This window comes from Odontomachus brunneus, unplaced genomic scaffold (genome assembly GCF_010583005.1).
Source record: "Odontomachus brunneus isolate Ranch 3 - 2012 unplaced genomic scaffold, Obru_v1 Obru_scaffold_354, whole genome shotgun sequence".
NCBI classification, from domain to species: domain Eukaryota; kingdom Metazoa; phylum Arthropoda; class Insecta; order Hymenoptera; family Formicidae; genus Odontomachus; species Odontomachus brunneus.
This window is the reverse complement of record NW_022639804.1, coordinates 79,401-98,787: the sequence shown is the minus strand read 5'-3', so window position 1 is coordinate 98,787 and position 19,387 is coordinate 79,401. Positions and strand designations below refer to the sequence as shown.

General features: G+C 29.9%; 2 protein-coding genes across 2 annotated transcripts in view; both read left to right on the top strand.

Annotated features, from left to right (window-relative positions):
• Positions 1-6,141, top strand: part of LOC116853548 (odorant receptor 4-like) — a 10,190-nt gene extending 4,049 nt beyond the window's left edge. Inside the window, exons 3-7 of the mRNA XM_032834666.1 lie at positions 2,072-2,558; positions 2,625-2,724; positions 4,868-4,990; positions 5,052-5,207; positions 6,088-6,141. Coding sequence (XP_032690557.1) covers positions 2,072-2,558; positions 2,625-2,724; positions 4,868-4,990; positions 5,052-5,207; positions 6,088-6,141 — 920 coding nt within the window. The remainder of the gene's footprint in view (positions 1-2,071; positions 2,559-2,624; positions 2,725-4,867; positions 4,991-5,051; positions 5,208-6,087) is intronic.
• A 6,722-nt stretch (positions 6,142-12,863) lies between these two features.
• Positions 12,864-16,580, top strand: LOC116853538 (putative odorant receptor 92a). The gene is made up of 6 exons (XM_032834661.1): positions 12,864-13,165; positions 13,232-13,331; positions 13,980-14,102; positions 14,164-14,319; positions 15,708-15,874; positions 16,466-16,580. Exons 1-6 carry the CDS (start codon positions 12,864-12,866, stop codon positions 16,578-16,580), a joined length of 963 nt encoding a protein of 320 aa, XP_032690552.1.
• Positions 16,581-19,387: the final 2,807 nt, after the last annotated feature.

Below are 19,387 nucleotides of genomic sequence, written 5' to 3'. Positions count from 1 at the left end.
AAACGATCTTTTCTTGTCACTTTAATAAAGAATCTGTGCAAATATCGATTATCTATGGTGTTTTATATTATTTCCAGTAAATTTATACATTTCGAGGCATAACGAGCCACTAGTACACGGGGCATATTTGTACGTTATATTCTCTTAAGATTTTATTTTTTCTCTGCAACCTACTAAGTAAATTACCTTAAAAACAACAAATATTTCTTTGATGAGTGCCGTTAACATATTTATTTAAATCTAAATTATCTTTATTTAAATCAAATATTTTTTACCTGATTTAAGTAAACAATATTTGATTTAAATAAAGAGAATTTAGATTTAAATAAATATGTTAATGGTACCCATCAAAGAAATATTTGTTAAATTTAAGGTAATTTTTCTCTCAGTGTATAAATATACAGGGTGAGTTTTTTAACTTGAGACTGAAAAATGTCTGAAAAAATAAGCATTGTACGAAAAAATTTTCCAAATAAATCCTCAATATTTTCGAGGGTGTAATACTATCCTGCAAAAAAATAGCCGCTTCCGACCCTCCCCACGAGGAGTGAAGGCTAACTTTAAAACTTTTTAAATGGGAACCCCTACTTTTTATTGCAGATTCGAATTCTACGTCTAAAAACATGTAAATTTTGTCTGAAATATTTTTTTCAATTCCTGATAGATGACGCTGTATTCGGCGAAAATTGGTTAATCATTTTTGTTATTAGATCAATAAATACATCGAAGTTGAAGGTCATCAGTTCGAGCACTTATTAAATTGAATGATGAGAGGCAAGAGGACTCACTGAAAACAAGCATTCCAAATATGAGAGGCAAGGGAATTCACAATAAACAAGCACTCCAAAGGGATTATAATTTCCGTCACGTCCACATCGTTAATCATGGGTAAAACTAAGAACAGATAAAAAATTATCGTAGACATCTACGATAATTTGAGAAACATATTGTAACAAATATTATTTTTCTTCAGCATAGTATCATTATGCAATAAAACATAGGAAAAAGAAATCTAATATTTATGGACCCTGCGAAAGCCTCAAATATCAAATAGGGATTCTCCTTGAAAAAAACGAAGGTTAATCAATTTTCGTTGAATGCAGCGCTATCTATCAAGAAAGAAATGTTTTAAATAAAATTTACGTGTTTTTAGACGTAAAATCCAAATCTGCTATAAAAAGTAGGGGTTCCCATTTAAGATTTCAAAATTATCCCCCAACTTACCACCAGGGGGAGCGGGAAGCGGCTAACTTTTGCGGAATAGTATTGCCCAATCAAAAATATTGAGGGTTTATTTAGAATATTTTTTCGTACAATGCTTATTTTTCTAGATATTTTACAGTTTAAAGTTAAAAGACTCACCCTGTTATGTTTTGCAAATTTTATACCAAGCATTAATCACAGAAATTACACGAAAATTTAATTTTCATTTATATTTTAATGACAAAAATATATATATAATGTAACAAGAAAAGTGTTATTAATAAAAAATTATTAGAAATATAATAATGTATTCCTACCTATATTATGTGTTCTAAGTCACTTTTAAGAAATTTTGAATATTAATTTTTGGAAAATAAACAAGTTTTATGAGATATCCCATTATGCCCCGCATAAACAGCATTATGAGGTTAATGCACGCTTTCAATAAAACAATAATTTCGTCCTTTTAACCTATTCTTTTGCAATAAAACTTATGTTTTTCTTATAGTAGATATTCCAAAGAATATTTCAGTATAAAACCAAGTTGATTTATTTATTTTTAATAGCAAATTGAAACTTGCTTAAAAATCTTACTGGCCCATTATTGCCCCGGGTTCCCCTATGTTAAAATTTTATTATAAGTTATTAAGCAGCTGTGTGTGCGCGCGCGCGTGTGTGTGTATGTATGTGAGTGATAGCATGTTTCTGTGATAGCATTAGCGTCCCGAAAAGTCACCAAACACCAAAGTCACCACTATATGTACTGCATACATACTATCACCTGATCTGATGCAAATCCAACTGTATTTTGACTTATGCAATATGACTGTGCTATGACTTATTCAATAAATCATCTCTGATTTGGAAGCACTTCGCACGCTGATAAAGTTGATTACGGTCGACTGGACGACTGCAAAGGAAACCTGGAAACGGAACACAATGTTGAAATTCGCTAGGCGTGGAAGAAACTTATCTTATGGCACTTACATGTGTTCCATGATCTCAGCTTTGTTCTACTTGTTAAGCAACCTGCTGAAATTATATAGAAATTTACATCAACCTGTTGGTCAACGAAAATTTATCTATCAGATTACTTATTCCTATAACATTAAAAAAAGTCCAACTTATGAAATTACCTATCTCATTCAAATATTTGGCGGCTTATCTACAGCTGTAATCAATGTTACGACTGACTGCTTCATCGGGATACTCTTGTTGCATATATCTGCGCAGCTGATAAATCTGCGGATGATGCTCAACATACTGGTGAAGAAGTTGGTTGAAAAATCTATATCCTTCTCAACGTTTAAGAAAGAACTAGCTGCAATTGTCGTACGACATGAGAATCTCATCAGGTACGTCATGAAAATTTTGGCGTGTAATTTAATAATGCAAAAGTTTGAATTCAACGAATTTCTAAGGAGGACAGAAAGGATTAACAACTGTTACAGTACAGAAGCATTAATATATATGATAGCCACCACTTTTCATATGTGCCTTCAAACTTTTCAGCTTTTCATGGTAAATACGCAGAAAGGAATTATTTGATATACACAATCGGAAATATTTTATTGTGACAGCATATTTGCATTACTCTAGTTATCTTTGTGTGATGGTAATGTGTTGATATGAGTTATTTTGGTACATTAACTATATCAATGTTAGACCTGATATGGTTGTGGCAATCAGAAATGGATTGGGGTAATATTTATCATGAATACATTCTGTTTGGAACAACTAGATATCGTCCTTGCTGCAACACCAGTAACCTGAGTCGAAATTTTGACCCTATGTTAAACCTTAAATTCTACACCGCAGTAGAAGCTAAGATAGCAAAGTAGGTTTAATTCTAATGATATAATTTACTCCTACTTTGATCCTGATGATGTCTGAAATTTCCGCTTTCGCTTTCTTTAGCGTCAAAATAGGTTGTATAACAGTACGATTTTAGGAAGTAAAATAAGTTCAGTTGCGAATCTCTATTAAAGCTTTAGCTTCTACATAGAATATATGTATTTTATAGAATTTAAGGTTCAATATAGGGTCAAAATTTCGGCTCGGAAATGAATATCAATATCGTTAAAATAGGTTTCAGCTAGGTTGTACATTATCTAAGCAGGCTCAAACTATTTTTAAGAGCGTCAAAGTAACGTCAACATTTTGACAAAGTAAAGTTAAAAGTTTAAAAGAGAAGTTAATGAGTATCAATATCGTCAAAGTAGGTTTTACCTAGGCTATAAACAGTCTAAGTAGGCCTTAAGTAGGCCTTAAGTAGGCCTGTCCTTAAAAGTGCCAAAGTAGCATCAAAATTTTGACTCGGGAACTCAGCAATTGCTCTGTGATTGCAGCAACCACATAATTAGTTGTTTTGTATTTTGAAACTAATAAATCTCGTTGACACAACCACATTTTTATGTGATTCAATTATATCGTGTTTTTCCATAGATTTAAGGAGAACAGAAAGATTTAGATTAATAAAAAATCAGTGAAATTTCTTTCGTTAGTACAAGTATAGGAATTGGTTTTAATACAAAATCCTTTTATAAAATATTGATATTATATATTAATCATAAAAACGTATTTACAATATCAATGAATGTTTATGTTATTATATAGAATTGCTATATTTCAATTCATTCCGCGACGTAAATCACGCGGAGCTATTATTTTGCAAAGATTTGCATTAACCAAATTGAGATTGTAAATTGAGACAAACGACACTATGTTGCGGAAGCTTTGTATCATAAATTGAATTAAGACATTCTATGAAAATTAACCAAATGGTAGCAAAAATACGAAATATCAAAGAAATCAAATATACTTTTGAGATAAACACGTTTAAAGTTTTTATATAATTTTTTGAAGGTGAAATAGTTTACCGACATCATTTAAAAATTGTCTGGAATGTAAAATATTTTTTTAATTAATTATCTGTCTTTTTCAACTTCTGTAGCAACTTGTTTTTCTTTGGCTTTTTTGTTGCGGAAAATACTATAATATCCGCGTATTTGAGGCGATCCTTGTTCATCGTCTTGCACATTTCGACAACATGAAGTCTTCTATTGATAGGCTACTCATTATATCAAGCTATTGCGTTTTTTTATCACTAAATAAGGCTATGACTACATATATGTAACAATATATATAATTACAAGTTTGACTTCATCAAAGGATCTTTATGAGTCATTTTCATCAGCGCCACATAATCGAAAATGAAACAGCCGCGCAACTTGTAAGCTGATTTTAGTCTACTTTAACTTTTCGTGATATTGACGCCTCAAGTATGTTATAATTAGTTTCTCGCAAGCTAGTAACTATTTCATTTTCGACTGAGCAAACCGACCGTGTATCAGTTTACACTTAAATTTTTTGTTGTACTGAACTTAATATTTCGAATTCTTTAACTTAATAAACTGAAAAAATTATATCTAAACAATCACTACCCAAAAATACAAAACACTTAAAATTAATTTTTTTTTTAACTTTTCTGGTCTCCTTAAAGCAAATTGTATAAACGACTCGTCTTTGATCTTTATATACTTTTAGCGATGCATCATTAAGTCCACAAAAGAAGATTAGAATTAATCACACTATATTTGCGCAAAATTACTTACAAATATAATAATATATACATCCACTTAAACCACAATTGCATTATTTTCAGATTATATCGAGCGAAGGTAAGAATATCTCCATTATGCAAATAGGTTTTCGTGCATTATATCTCACAGGTCAATTACTACGGTTATATATTCATTGTTACTCATCTGAACAATTAATGGCGGAGGTAAATAACAAATTATACTCCCTAATAATGATTTACGATGACATGAAAATATCATTCTCAGAGTACCAATATGGCATATGGCGTATATGAATGCCAGTGGTACGATTTGCCGTCGAAAAACGCGCAAGACTTGATGTTTATAGTTTATCAATCTAGGATTCCACTTAAAATGAGAGCTGGAAAATTCGCCATTTTTTCTATGGAGATGTTCGGAACGGTAAGATATCTACAAAAATGCATAATTTTCTAGATGCAATTCATGCAAAGAATGTTTTACTTACAGAATAGCTACGTACAGATAAATGTATATTGAATTCACACACACTAATTATTATTTTTTAAATATATTTCATAGCTTTATATATCAGAAAATCTATTAAAAATGTTCATTATACGTACCAAGTTGATTAAAAATATATTCTAAAATCTAGTAAAAATTTCACAATCAAAATTATATAAAATTAAAATTCAACTAAATCAAAAAGTCGATTTGTTTACTACATAGAGCTAAATCAATTTTTCTTTGGATAGAATTTTATGATGTTCTTGTAAACAGAATAAATTCTTCTTTTAAACACATGATACAAAATCTAGGTATAGCTTCCGGAATGGAGCCTCAGTATCAGAGTTCTCAGCCCTGATGATGCAAACTGCAACGTTTGCGAAACGTCGGCATATCGCTGATTCAAGACACGGCTCCATTCCGGAAGCTATACCTAGACATTGTATCAATGGCCGTGAAAGCCTCAAATCTAGTACATGATACAAAAATTTCTTTAAATTTGGGATAACTATATTTTTAAGCCTATATTTTTAATTATATTATCAGGAAAATATTTTTTACTCAAAATAACTATTATTATATTATTATATACTTACTATTATATTATTATATAAATAACTATTATACTATTACTTAAAAAAAGGAAAGTAAATTAAGTAGTCCCTTTTCTTAGCAGTAGAATAATAATTATATTTTATATGCATTAAATGTATATCTCTATTATTCTGACATGTGTATTTTGGATGCAATTTGTTTATCATTACTATACGTAAAATTAAAAATAAAAATTGTTTTATTCTTTGTTTTATTGTAGTTAGTGAAGACATCAATGGGATATTTATCTATGTTGTTAACAATAAGAAATTAGAGAAGATAACATTGGAAATAATAACATATTAATTCGGCATAACTAATCACTATTTCTCATATGATAAGTGATTAATCTGCTTATATGCACTGTATGTTATATGACTTGAAGAAATATATCTTTCTGTATATGATAAATTATTTATCACTAAAAAACAGTAAGGTTATTTAGTTGTTTTTTCCTTCATCTTTTATTATAATAGTTAAGAAGTTTATTTACATCAGGTATATATTTCCAAAGCATCCAAGAAACGCATTTTCGGTAATTGAGTGTATTTAGTGAGCTACTCATAATTTATTCATTATTTATCAAACAAAATTATGTTTTCGTATATACGTTTCACTATCTATAATATCAGATATTATATTGAAGTTAATTTTATGGTTTTGTCACGTTTTACTTAGTACAATATTGTTCAAAGTATAAAACAGTAAATATAAAACAGCATTTTAATAGCTTTGCCATAAGAAACTCTTTCTTTTTCTAATATCCTGTATCTTGATTTCTCGAAATATGGCGGAGTATAATTTACTTGTGCATTATATTCGAGCATGCCCGGCAGTGTAATATATTATACAGAAGCCTGTGATTTATGCTCAATATTTAGTTATCACGTGTAAAACAAAGTTGCTTTAAGATTATCTCAGGATTTCATTGTTTTCAGAAAATAATCGACAACTCGAAGATAATTAATATCAAGTTGGCTTTCCTCTTCTATCATGTTTTGTTGGTTGTGTTATGTCTCACTTGACGATGTTGTACATTTATTGTTTTATTCTGCAAAACTTATAGCTGCTGTAAGACTTTTGGCAGAGTTAAATGATGAATTGTACACCTTAATAATGACTTGTGTAATGTTGGAATGTAATTTACAAAGCATATACTGAAATAACGTACAACGTGTAGGAATACAAATAGTAAGATATACTATCGAAAAATGTGAAGGACATGATGTTTATTATATACGGATTTACGATTCTCCTTGACCTAACAGCTGAGAAATTCTTTTTATTGAAGTTGTTCAGAGCAGTAAAACTTCCACCATTAAATATAACTTTCTTTACATACAAATCTTTTCACACAATGATATCTTTTTTTTTAGACTAAAGATTGTGTGGATAATTTTTCCACTGTCGTTTTATCGTATTCGATTATGATTTAAATCAAGTGTGAAGAAGTCACTTGTTTAAAGAAGCATAATCGTTTATATACTAGCAAGATTCGTTGAACTGAATTTTAATTTCTGTATTTCTTTCTTGAGCAATCTTTCAACTATTTGTAAGAATTATTATCTTGATATTATTATATTATTATTATTATCTTACAAGTATTATATATGATATTATTATTACCTTAGAAGTACTATTTTATTATTCTTTATTACTCCAGCTATCAAAAGCACGACTGTGTAAAATATGGAATATTAATTAATTAATTTAATTGAACGATTCGAAGAAAAAATTGTGTTTCCGCAGAAAGAAGAAAGGCGAATATTTTCGTACAAAGAGAGATATGCAAAATAAAATATTTATCTGAAGCTTTGAACCATCTTCTCAAGTTTTTCTATCAAAACTGGCATGTTTCGAAAACTTTATGTTATAAAATAGCTATGCTGAGAAGTGTCTTGGTCAGAATATTAATCTGACGCATAAAGAACAATGCCTAAAAAAATCCATGACTATCTACATTGTACTTAGAATCTTGATGATATCAGGTTATAACGGAGTAGTCCTACTTGTTTCATAATATACACGGCATATTTTCCCTTCGATATTTCCAGAGGTCCGCTTTTCGAGACATCCTGTATATCCTGTCGATATACAGCATGACTGTGTTCCACATCGGCAGTGATAATTTCATTTTCATGTTTCACGTCTGCGGTTTCAGAATTTACAAGAATGAAGAATCTCTCCAACGACCTGGGCAGAAAATAGTTGAGGACTTCAAGAGCAAGCTGATGCTGATTGTAAAGAAACACGAACATCTGAATTGATTCGTAATTTCTAATCGAGCGTAAGGAAAGATATTTTTCTTCTTTCCTTTTTTATTATAAAGTTGTCATTGATTTTAAAAAATAGCAATATGTTTTAAAATTTACAAAACACTCCTTAATAAATAAATGACTCCTTCAATATAGTAATTTTGATGCATATACTTTCTTGTACTCTTCAGTTGTGCTTTCAGAATTCCTAGAGATCTAGGAATAATGTAAATGATGCAAACCTGACACAATTTTACGTATTACTGTAAATCTTATTATGTCTTCATCGTATTTTTATGCTTTCATGTTTTCTTATCTTATACATTATTATCGACGTTGTCTTTTCATGAGAAGTTGATTGAAAATTACGCAGTTAAACACTTAAAGAAAAAGCTTTAAATACAAATAATATTTTCTGTGATCTTATATTCGAAAAGAAAATTCTTACTGAAAAGCTTAACAAACGTGTGTGGAATTTGCGCGGGAAATGCGCGGAAGTAGTGCCAAATCTACGGAAAATAATGCGCAATATTTGTGCAAAATATGCGGAATTAGTGCGGAAAACGTGCAGACATAGAGCAGAATGCATACAAAAAAATATTCTGATGTAATACGAAAAGTGTATGGAATTAATGCGGAAAGTGACGAGAAAAATGTGCTGAATTAGTACTGAATTACTAATGGAACAACAGATGTATATTTTATAAATATTTTTATATATGATATGTATTTACTTTTTTCTAATAAGAAATATTTGTAAATGTCACATAGCGTTTGCTGATTTTATTTAAAAATTTTTACTTGAGTCCAATGTTACATCATATTTAAAAATTATCACTAGCACTGGACTCGAAAATGGACCCTGAGGCACCTCTCTGGGATTATAAGTCTGTTGCTTGAAACACTATACGACTTCTTCGATCGATATAAACGTTACATTTTGTCTATATGAGTTGTAATTAATACAGTAATATAATTTTTCGATACAATTATTTAATAAAATAATTTAATTTTAATAAAAATTATATTTTTCATACTTTTATTGTTAATTTAATTTTTAGCTAGGTAAGGTCTACAAAATCCCGCACATCTCATTTCGTTATGTTTAAATTTTTATGGTAAACATTTTTTTATTGTTAACTGTTATTAAATAGACAAAGTCGTAAAAGACTATAAACGTTGAGTAATTTATTTAATTATAAAATAGCGCTTACCAATTAATTATAAAAAAACGATAAAAAAAAGAAAAAATTCATCATATTATAAAAGATTTAATTAAATTAATTAAATGTATGTATATAAATAAATAAAAACCAACGCTTATTATAAGCGATGGGTTATTCAATGTAACCATAAAATGTAAATAAAATTAGCTAACAATAATAATTTCTCACGAATTCTCAGAGTATCCCGAGTAATGATTCGCGAAATATTCATTATAATGAAGTTTCAAGGAATATTTTAGAATAAATTAGGCTCGGATAATTCTTCAGGAATTCTTTAGATATTCATTTTTCTAATTCTTTAGATATTCTTTAAAATGAATTCTCTCTATGAACTTCTATTCATCTCTATGCTATCTAGGACCTGTATGTGGCGCCACTTCGATGATGTGAGCGGTGATGGCACTCTCTCGTGGTGTTTGTCGGAAAGAAACATTGCTGAAATTAATCGATGACATCGTTTCTGCATTTCTGGATAACAGAACTTGGGTAATTCCTGACCTAGCGCTGGAATATCTTTGATCAAAAGGTATATAAAGCAAAAACAGAAACACTTTTATCACATAATCGGGCTGTGACGAATCGATTGAGCTTACTTAGAACTCAATCTAATTAACCGTTATGATGACAATGATAACTTTGCCTCTGCTGAATCAAAAATGTCGCGTTGAACTACATAGTCGAACTCGTGCACGTTTCTTGTGTATTTATTTAACGCGAGACATTACTGCATTTTTGCGGTGATAAAAATGATTAGCTTGCCTTATTTTTGCTTGAGTAATATTTCTTCTGATTTTGTGTGACAATGACAAGATAACAGAGAATTTTAATGAACGAGTAGCTTCACCAGGTAAACAGTTTTCTCATATGCGAAGAGGAAATATTGCGTTCGCAATAACTGACTTAACGTGTGACGATTGTATTCTATATATTTCGTTATCGATTATTACTCGAAAAAGTTCACAAAGGTACTCATAGATGGTAGCTATTTAATTCTTACCGTACTGAGCAAGCGCAAAATCACGGCGGCTTGGTATGATCGCGAGAAGCGACTCAGTCAAACAATAATTTTCGTTGCGCGAACTTCAATGAGCGACAAAAAAGGTAGAAGTCTGTTTAGAACCAATGAACGTGAAAGTAACAATCGCGATATCTTATTAAATTTGCTTAATTGCGTTATGAAATGCTTATCTAATGTCTTATAGTTTATATGATATCATACCATGCAATAATTACAAATTTTTTCTTGATTTAAACATCAGTGAAGAGCAGTGCATCAATTGTTAAAAATTACTTTCGCGTGATACCAAACATAATAGTAAAAAGAATTGGCGAATATCACATTTTCCTTACGACATACTGTTAGTTGCATTGGGAAATGTGTTTGATTTTCAGTATTCTCATAATATTTTGTTATACAAAATCAAAACTTCATTTAATTTATTTGTTTTATTTACTTAAAGTGTATTAAAGTGCAACGTTTTAAAATTATTTTATTTTAGTGTAATTATTTAATATTTTTTATTAAAAATCTAACTAATTTAAAGAGAAACATATAAATAAATGTTATATAAATGATGGTTGTGTTATACACAGAGAAGATTTAATTTTATTGCTTCGCAGGGAAATTCCGCTAAAATCATGTTTTACTATGACCGGTCTATACATCTGTCATAGAACTTTTTGCTACCATCAAAGTTTGCGAAAGTTGGCATCAAAGTTTATTTCAGCTTTATACCCTAACAAAAAATTTTCGCTTCTGAGGTAGACTCACTAAAGTGTAGCAAGGTTCGACATGTCGCAAAAAACAAGCGCTTGAAAAGTTACTGTGAACGAATTGGTTTTTTTTCCGTCTAGAATAATAAAATCGAAAACTCTATTGCTCAGAGGAAAATGAAGGGACCAAAAATTACAGAAATCTTTTTCTTAAAGTTAACTTTAAAAATGTTACATTATAATACGGAAGATATGTGTACAAATAGAATGCAAATAGTGAAATATATACTTTGGACCTGAAAATGTTAAAATATCAGAAGGAATACTCAAGTAAAAATACTTCGAAACTTAAAATAGTTAAAATACTTAATACTTAAAAACATTCTACTCTTTATTTTAAAATAATGATATTATGTTAGGATTATTACTTCGTTACTCATCGATATAAATATTTAATAACGAGTTTAATTCTTTAATTTAATACAGTGAGATGTTACTTTTTTCTACAATTTACTTTTATTAGATTTGCGTTTCTCGTTTGCCTTGAGTCACCAATGTCTGCGCTTACTAGGCGTATGGCCTGATCCTCATACCTCTTTGAGTGATATTCGCCGGCCCAAGTTAAGATCCATGATTATGGTGTGTCTTATATGCATTTATGTGCTGATGCCGCAATTTTTGAATGTGATATATTCCTGGGGTGACATAGGTCCAATGGTGAAACACATCGCATCTGTTATCCACAGTTTGATGGCATTATGCCAGCTGTTTGTCACCTGGTATCACGGTGAAAGTAAGTGATAACTCTTTCCGAGATAGTAACAATACATTTACAATATATTAACAATATATTAACAATTAACTAATTAAGCGGTATTAATTATTTAAATACTTCAAAAAATCTATCAAATTTAGTTTTTATCTGCATGTACTATAACTATCATTGTATAACGTATCACACATACACACATATCCAAAATAATCTTTGCAACTTATAACACGAATTACTTAGTTATTATTATGCAATTTTGGTGCACTCTGACAGTCGATATTCGTATTAATAATTGGCCTGTTTAATAAAATTTTGTTTAATCATTTAGTCAAATTTGATTTTGTTTTATTTATGTATTTATATACTATTTGTCAATTATCATTGTTATTGTCTATAGTTTTTCGTATATATATAATACATAAATAAATAACACTAACATTGTTGCCTATTGTACATATATATACTTTATAGATTTAAACTAGTAGTATTGTAGTTTCAGGATTATATTTTTAATAGTCTATATATTTTTAGTTTTTATATATATACATACATATATAAATATATGTAATTATATATATACATATATATACGTTTATATATATTATATAAATATATATAAATATAATTTATTCAAATCATACATATCCATGTATGTTAAAATTTTATTATAAGCAGTTAAGGACTCTCTCTCTCTGAATTAATTAATATTATAAATATTAGCGTCCCGAAAATTCACCAAACGTCCCTGTAGGTACTGCATCCATGTTACCACGCTTTACTTAATGAACGTCCCAACTATCTTACCTAAACATTCTGATTTACTCAATATATCATCTCTTACTTGGAAGCACTTCACACACTAATGACATCGATTGCGGCCGACTGGACATCTTCAAAGGAAACCTGGAAACAAAGCACAATGTTGAAGATCGCGAGACGTGGGAGAAACATAGCTTTCAAATGTTATATGAGCACCACGTTCGCAAGTACTTTCTTCATTTTCGTTAGTGTACTGAATTTACACCGAAACATGCATCAACCTGTCGGTCAACGGAAGCTCGTCTTTCATGTTGACTACTATATCAGCCAAAAAAGTCCAAACTACGAAATTACATATTTTATTCAAGTATTTGGCGCCATATCTACGGGTTTTATCAGTGCTACCATTGGTACCTTTATCCCGATGCTTTTGTTGCATATATCTGCGCAGCTGATAAATCTACGGATGATGCTCAACATACTGGTGAAGAAGTTGGTTGGAAAATCTATATCCTTCTCAACGTTTAAGAAAGATCTAGGTACGATTATCGTACGACACATTAATCTCATCAGGTACGTTATGGAAATTTTGGCGTGTAATTTAATAATGCAAAAGTTTGAATTTTACGAATTTCCAAGGATGACAGAAACGATTAACAATTGTTACAATGCAGTATCATTAATATATATGATAGCCACCACTATTCAAATGTGCTTTCAAAGCTTTGAGTTATTCATGGTAAGTACGCAGAAAAAACATTTAGTATACACAATGGGAAATATTTTGTTGTGACAACATATTTGCATTACTCTAGTTATTTTTGCGTGATGGTAATGTATATGGTTGATATGACTCAGTTACTTTGGTACATTAATTATATCAATGTTAGAACTGATATTGTTGTGGCAATCAGAAATGGATTGTGTTGATATTTACTATGCATACATTCTGTTGGGACAACCAGATATCGTCCTTGCTGCAACGACAGTAACTTAGCAATTGCTCTGCGATTGCAGCAACCACATATATATTATAATTGGTTGTTTTGTATTTTACTAATGAATCTGGTTGACGCAATATATAGTTGACATAATCAGAAACCACAAACAATATTTCAAATTTTCCAACTTAATAAACTGAAACAATTATGTCTAAACAATCACACTATCCAAAAATGCAAAAAACTTAAAATTGATTTTTTTTTAAACTTTTCTGGTCTCCTTAAAGCAAATTGTATAAACCTACTAAACGACTAGTCTTTAATCTTTATATATTTAATGACGTATTATTAAGTGCACAAAAGAAGATTAGATTTAATTACATTATATTTTCGTAAAATAACTTCCAGATAACCATACATCTAAACTAGAATTGTATTATTTTCAGATTATATCGGGCGAAAATAAGAATATCTCCATTACCCAAATGGGTTTTCGTGCATGTTATGTAGTAGGTCTATTGGTACGGTTATACTTTTATTGTTACTCATCTGAACAATTAATGGCGGAGGTAAATAACGAATTATATTCCCTAATAATGATTTATGATGACATGAAAATATCATTCTCAGAGTACCAATGTGGCATATGGCGTGTATGAATGCCAGTGGTACGATTTGCCGTCGAAAAACGCGCAAGACTTGATGTTTATAGTTCATCGATCTAGGATTCCACTTAAAATGACAGCTGGAAAATTTGCCACTTTTTCTATGGAAATGTTCGGAACGGTAAGATATCTGTGAAAGTACATAATTTTCTCAATGCAATTCATACGAAGAATATCTTACTTACAGAATAGCTACGCATAGATAAATATATATATTGCATTCAACTAATAGCTATTTTTTAAATATATTTAATAAGTTTATACATGAAAAAATCTATTATAAAAGTTCATTCTACGTACCAAATTGATTAAAACCATATTATGAAATCTAGTAAACATTTCGCAATCAAAATTATATAAAATTAAAATTCAACTAAAACAAAAAGTCGATTTGTTTACTACATAGAGCCAAAACAATTTTTCTTTGGATAGAGTTTTATAATGTTCTTGTAAAGAGAATAAATTCTTCTTTTAAATACATGACACAAAATACATGACACAAAATTTTTTTTAAATTTGGGATAACTATATTTTTAAGCCTATTATCAGGAAAATGTTCTTTACTCAAAATAATTATTACTTAAAATAATTATTACTTAAAAGAAGGAAAGTAAATTAAGTAGTCACTTTTCTTAGCAATAGAATAATATTTTTTATATGCATTGAGTGTATATCTCTATTATTCTGACATGTGTGCTTTGGATGCAATTTGTTTATCATTACTATACGTAAAATTAAAAATAAAAATTGTTTTATTCTTTGATTTATTGTAGTTAGTGAAGACGTCAATGGGATATCTATCTGCGTTGCTGACAATAAGAAATTAGAGAAAATAACTTTGGAAGTAATAACATATTAATTCGGCATAACTAATCACTATTTCTCTTATGATAAATGATCAATCTGCTTATATGCACTGTATGTTATATGACTTGAAGAAATATATTTTTCTGTATATGATAAATTATTTGTCCCTAAAAAAGCAGTAAAGTTATTTAGTTGTTTTTTTTTCTTTATCTTTTATTATAATAGTCAAGAAGTTCATTCGCACTAGGTATATATTTTCAAAGCATCAAAGAAACGCATTTTTGGTAATTGAGTGTATTTAGGGAGCTACTCATAATGTATTCATTATTTATTGAACAAAATTAATTATTATTTTATATATACGTTTCACTATCTATAATATCATATATTAATTTAAATATAATTTCATAACTTTGCAGCGTTTTAGCTAGTATAATATTATAAAACAGTAAGTATAATAGAGCAAAGTATGAAACAGTAAGTATAATAGAGTTTTTGGATAAGAAACTCTTTTTTTTCTAATATCCTATATTTTGATTTCTTGAAGTGGCGGAGTATGACTTACCTGTGCATTATGGTCGAGCATGCCTGGCAGTATAATACAATATATTATATCGAAGAAGTTCGTGATCTGTGCTCAATAGTTAGTTATCGTATGTAACAAAGTACCTTAAGATTATTTTAGAATTTCATTGTTTTCAGAAAATAATCGACAACAACGCGAAGATATCTAATATCAAGTTGGCTTTCCTCTTGTATCATGTTTTATTGGTTGTGTTATGCCTCGTTGACGCCTTTGTACATTTATTGTTTCATTCTGTAAAACTTATGGCTGCTGTAGGACTTTTGGCAGAGTTAAATGATGAATTGTACATCTTAATAATGACTTGTGTGATGTCGGAATTTAATTTACAAAGTATATGCTAAAGTAGCGTACGTCGTTTACTAATATAAATAGTATGATATATCATCGAAGAATGTAAAGGATATGATGTTTATTTTATATGGATTTATAATTCTTCTTGAGTTGACAGCTGAGAAATTCGCGGTCTTCTCTTTAAAGTTGTTCGGATTAGTGAGATTTCCATCATTAAATACAACTTTGTTTACATACAAATATTTTCACACAATATATATTTTTTTAGACTATAAGTTGTGTGGATAATTGTTCTATTGTCATTTTACCGTATTCGATTATGATTTACATCAAGTTTGAAGAAGTCACTTGTTTAAAGAAGCATAAGTATTAGGTATGAGAATTAGTAATGTAGATTTTCTAAGAGATGGCGCTAATCATATATATACAAAGTATATCCCCATAATATACACGGCGTATTTTCCCTTTGATATCACCAGAATTCCGATCTTGGAGACAGATCCTCTCGATTTACAACACAACTGTGTTCTACATCGGCAGCGATAATTTTATCTTCATGCTGGTATTTTACGTCTGCGATTAGTTTCAGAATTTACAAGAATACTGAAGAATTTCTCCAACGACCTGGGCGGAAAATAGTTGAGGACTTCAGGAGCAAACTGACGCTGATTGTGAAGAAACACGAGCATCTGCATTGATTTATAATTTTTATCGATAGCGTAAGCACACATATTTTTCTTCTTTCCTTTTTTATTATAAAGTTATCACTGATTTTAAAAAGTGCCGAAGTTTTAAAATTTACAAAAAAACAATAAAGGACTCCTTCAATATAGTGATTTTGATCTCTTTCAATATAGTGTTTTCAGAATTTCTAAGAGATCTCCAATGTAAATGATCTGACTCTGAATCTGAAACAATTTTAGATATTACTGTAAACCTTATTATGTTTTCATCGCATTTTTATGCTTACATGTTTTTCTTATCGCATATATTATTATCGACTTTGTCTTTTCAAGAGAAGTTGATTGAAAATTACGCAGTTACACACTTAAAAAGAGCTTTAAATACAAATAATATTTCCCTTAATATTATGTTCCAAAAGAAAATTCTTATCAAAAGAATATTCTTTTTATAATTAATTGTTGCACGGTTTTACGCGATAATGCAATAATTTCTTTAATTAATAACTAAAAATCTACGTCGTCATTTGCAAAATGGTAGAGGGCTTTCTTTTTCTGTGTGACTTAATATACAAGCACATGTTGTCAGACATCTTCATTACAACTCATCTACCATGTCGAACATTATCATTTATAAATCTTCTTTAATTTATATCTCGATAGTTTTTGCAAATACCGCAAAACAGTATAGAATTTTTGTGTTCACATTAATTCGCTTTACGCCCTCACGAGAGATTGTAAAATTGAGCGAGAACACTCTGTATTGTATATATAGAAACGCTATAAAATATTTTCAGTATACAATCTTTGTGGAAAAGTCTGAAAATAATGCTGATAGAATTGGTAAAGTCTTACGAAAAATGTTACGGAGAGAAAACGAATCTGTTGCGACATTAATGTGAGAAATGTACGGATATAATACGAAAATGATATGGGAAATGTGTAACATCGAATGTATGCAGAAAGTATGCAGAATTAGTGCAAAAGCAAGACAAAATGTGGAAAGTTTCCGGAAATAGCTTGAGAAAAGTGTGTGGAATTAGTGCGGAAAATACGCGGAAGTAGTGCAGAATTTACAGAAGGTATGTGAAAAATATATGGAATTAGTGTGGAAAACGTGCAGATATAGTGCAGAATGCATACAAAAAATTCTAATGTAATTCGAAAAGTATACGGAGTTAATGCGATATACAGGGTGTCTGATTCGTACCGTTCCAGAGCTAATATATAGCTAGAATAGGTTAGGTGCAGTAGGTTGCCGCTCGGCATAAATCTTTTATCATTAATATCTCAAAATTGTACGTGGTTATTTAGAAAAAGACAACGATTCCATTACTTACCCCAGCCTATTCTATAGTGTGTCTCAGATTCTTCTCCGTATATTTTGTGGAAACGTAGAACGGATTGAAATGAACATAAAAGTCCCATACTGTTTATTGCGATATTCGCAATAAATTTCAAGATATTTAAAAAAAATGGTGAATAATCACGCGCGATATGGTAGATAAACTACAGTAGCGCCGTTTGCCGTTGTATACTTAAACATGAAATCAAACTGAACAAAAATGTCTTCTACCATTTTGCAAATAATCACATAGATTTTTAGATATTAATTAAAGAAAATTTGTATATTATCGAGCATAACCATGTAACAATTTTCTTTCGTGAATAATTAAAAGTCTACGTAATTATTTGCAAAATGGTAGAGGACTTTTTTATTCACTTCGACATAATGTATAAATATACATTATATAATGTATATATAAAATATAATATATAAAATATTATATAAAAAATATTATATTTAAAATATTATATATGTATAAATATACATTATATCTGCCAACGGCAGATAGCGTTCTGCGAACGGCAGATATCTGTCTACTGCAGCTTATCTATTATATCGCATGTGATTATTCACCAAATTTTTTAATTAATATCTCGGCTATTATTGCGAATATCGCCAAACATTATAGGACTTTTATGTTCACCTCGACTTGTTCTATATTTTCACAAAATATGCGGAGGAAAGTCTGGGATACCCTATATTAGCTCTGGTACAGTACGACACTCTGTATATGCGGAAAGTGTTCAGTTGTGACGCGGAAAAGGTGCAGAATTAGTGTAAGAACAATGCGGTATTTGCAGTAATACTGGCGAATGTATGGTGGAACTAATGCGCAATAAATACGGAAAGCATATGGACTACAAACGAAATGTATGCACACAATGTGCGGAAATAGTCCAGAATATATGTGGAAAGTGTACATATGCTAGCGAAATACGTGTATGTGAAAAATACGAGTATATACGTCTTGCGGATATGGAAGTAGTGCGGAAAGAGAATGTGGAAAGTTTGCAGCGAAATCCACAGTACGGTATCCAATACCACAGATACAATAAATTCCTAAAGTATTGCCGAAGTATTCTTCTTTCTTGAACAGCAATTCTTTAAGAATTTGTAAAGAGTATACTTTGGGAACGACTAAGGAAGTTACATGCACTATAATTAAAAGTTCTGACAACGTCTTAAAATATTCATTTTGTATTACTTATGGAACAACAGTATATTTTATAAATTTTTTATATGTGATATGTATTTATTTTCTTCTAACAAGAAATATTCGTAAATGTCACACAGCGTTTGCTGATTTTATTTAAAAATTTTAGATTGCTTGATTCCAATGTTACATCATATTTACAAATCCTCACTGGCACTGGACTCGAACTTGGACCCTGAAGCACATCTCTCTGGGATTATGAGTCTGTTGCTTGAAATACTACACCATCTCTTCGATCGATATAAACGTCTTACATTTTGTCTA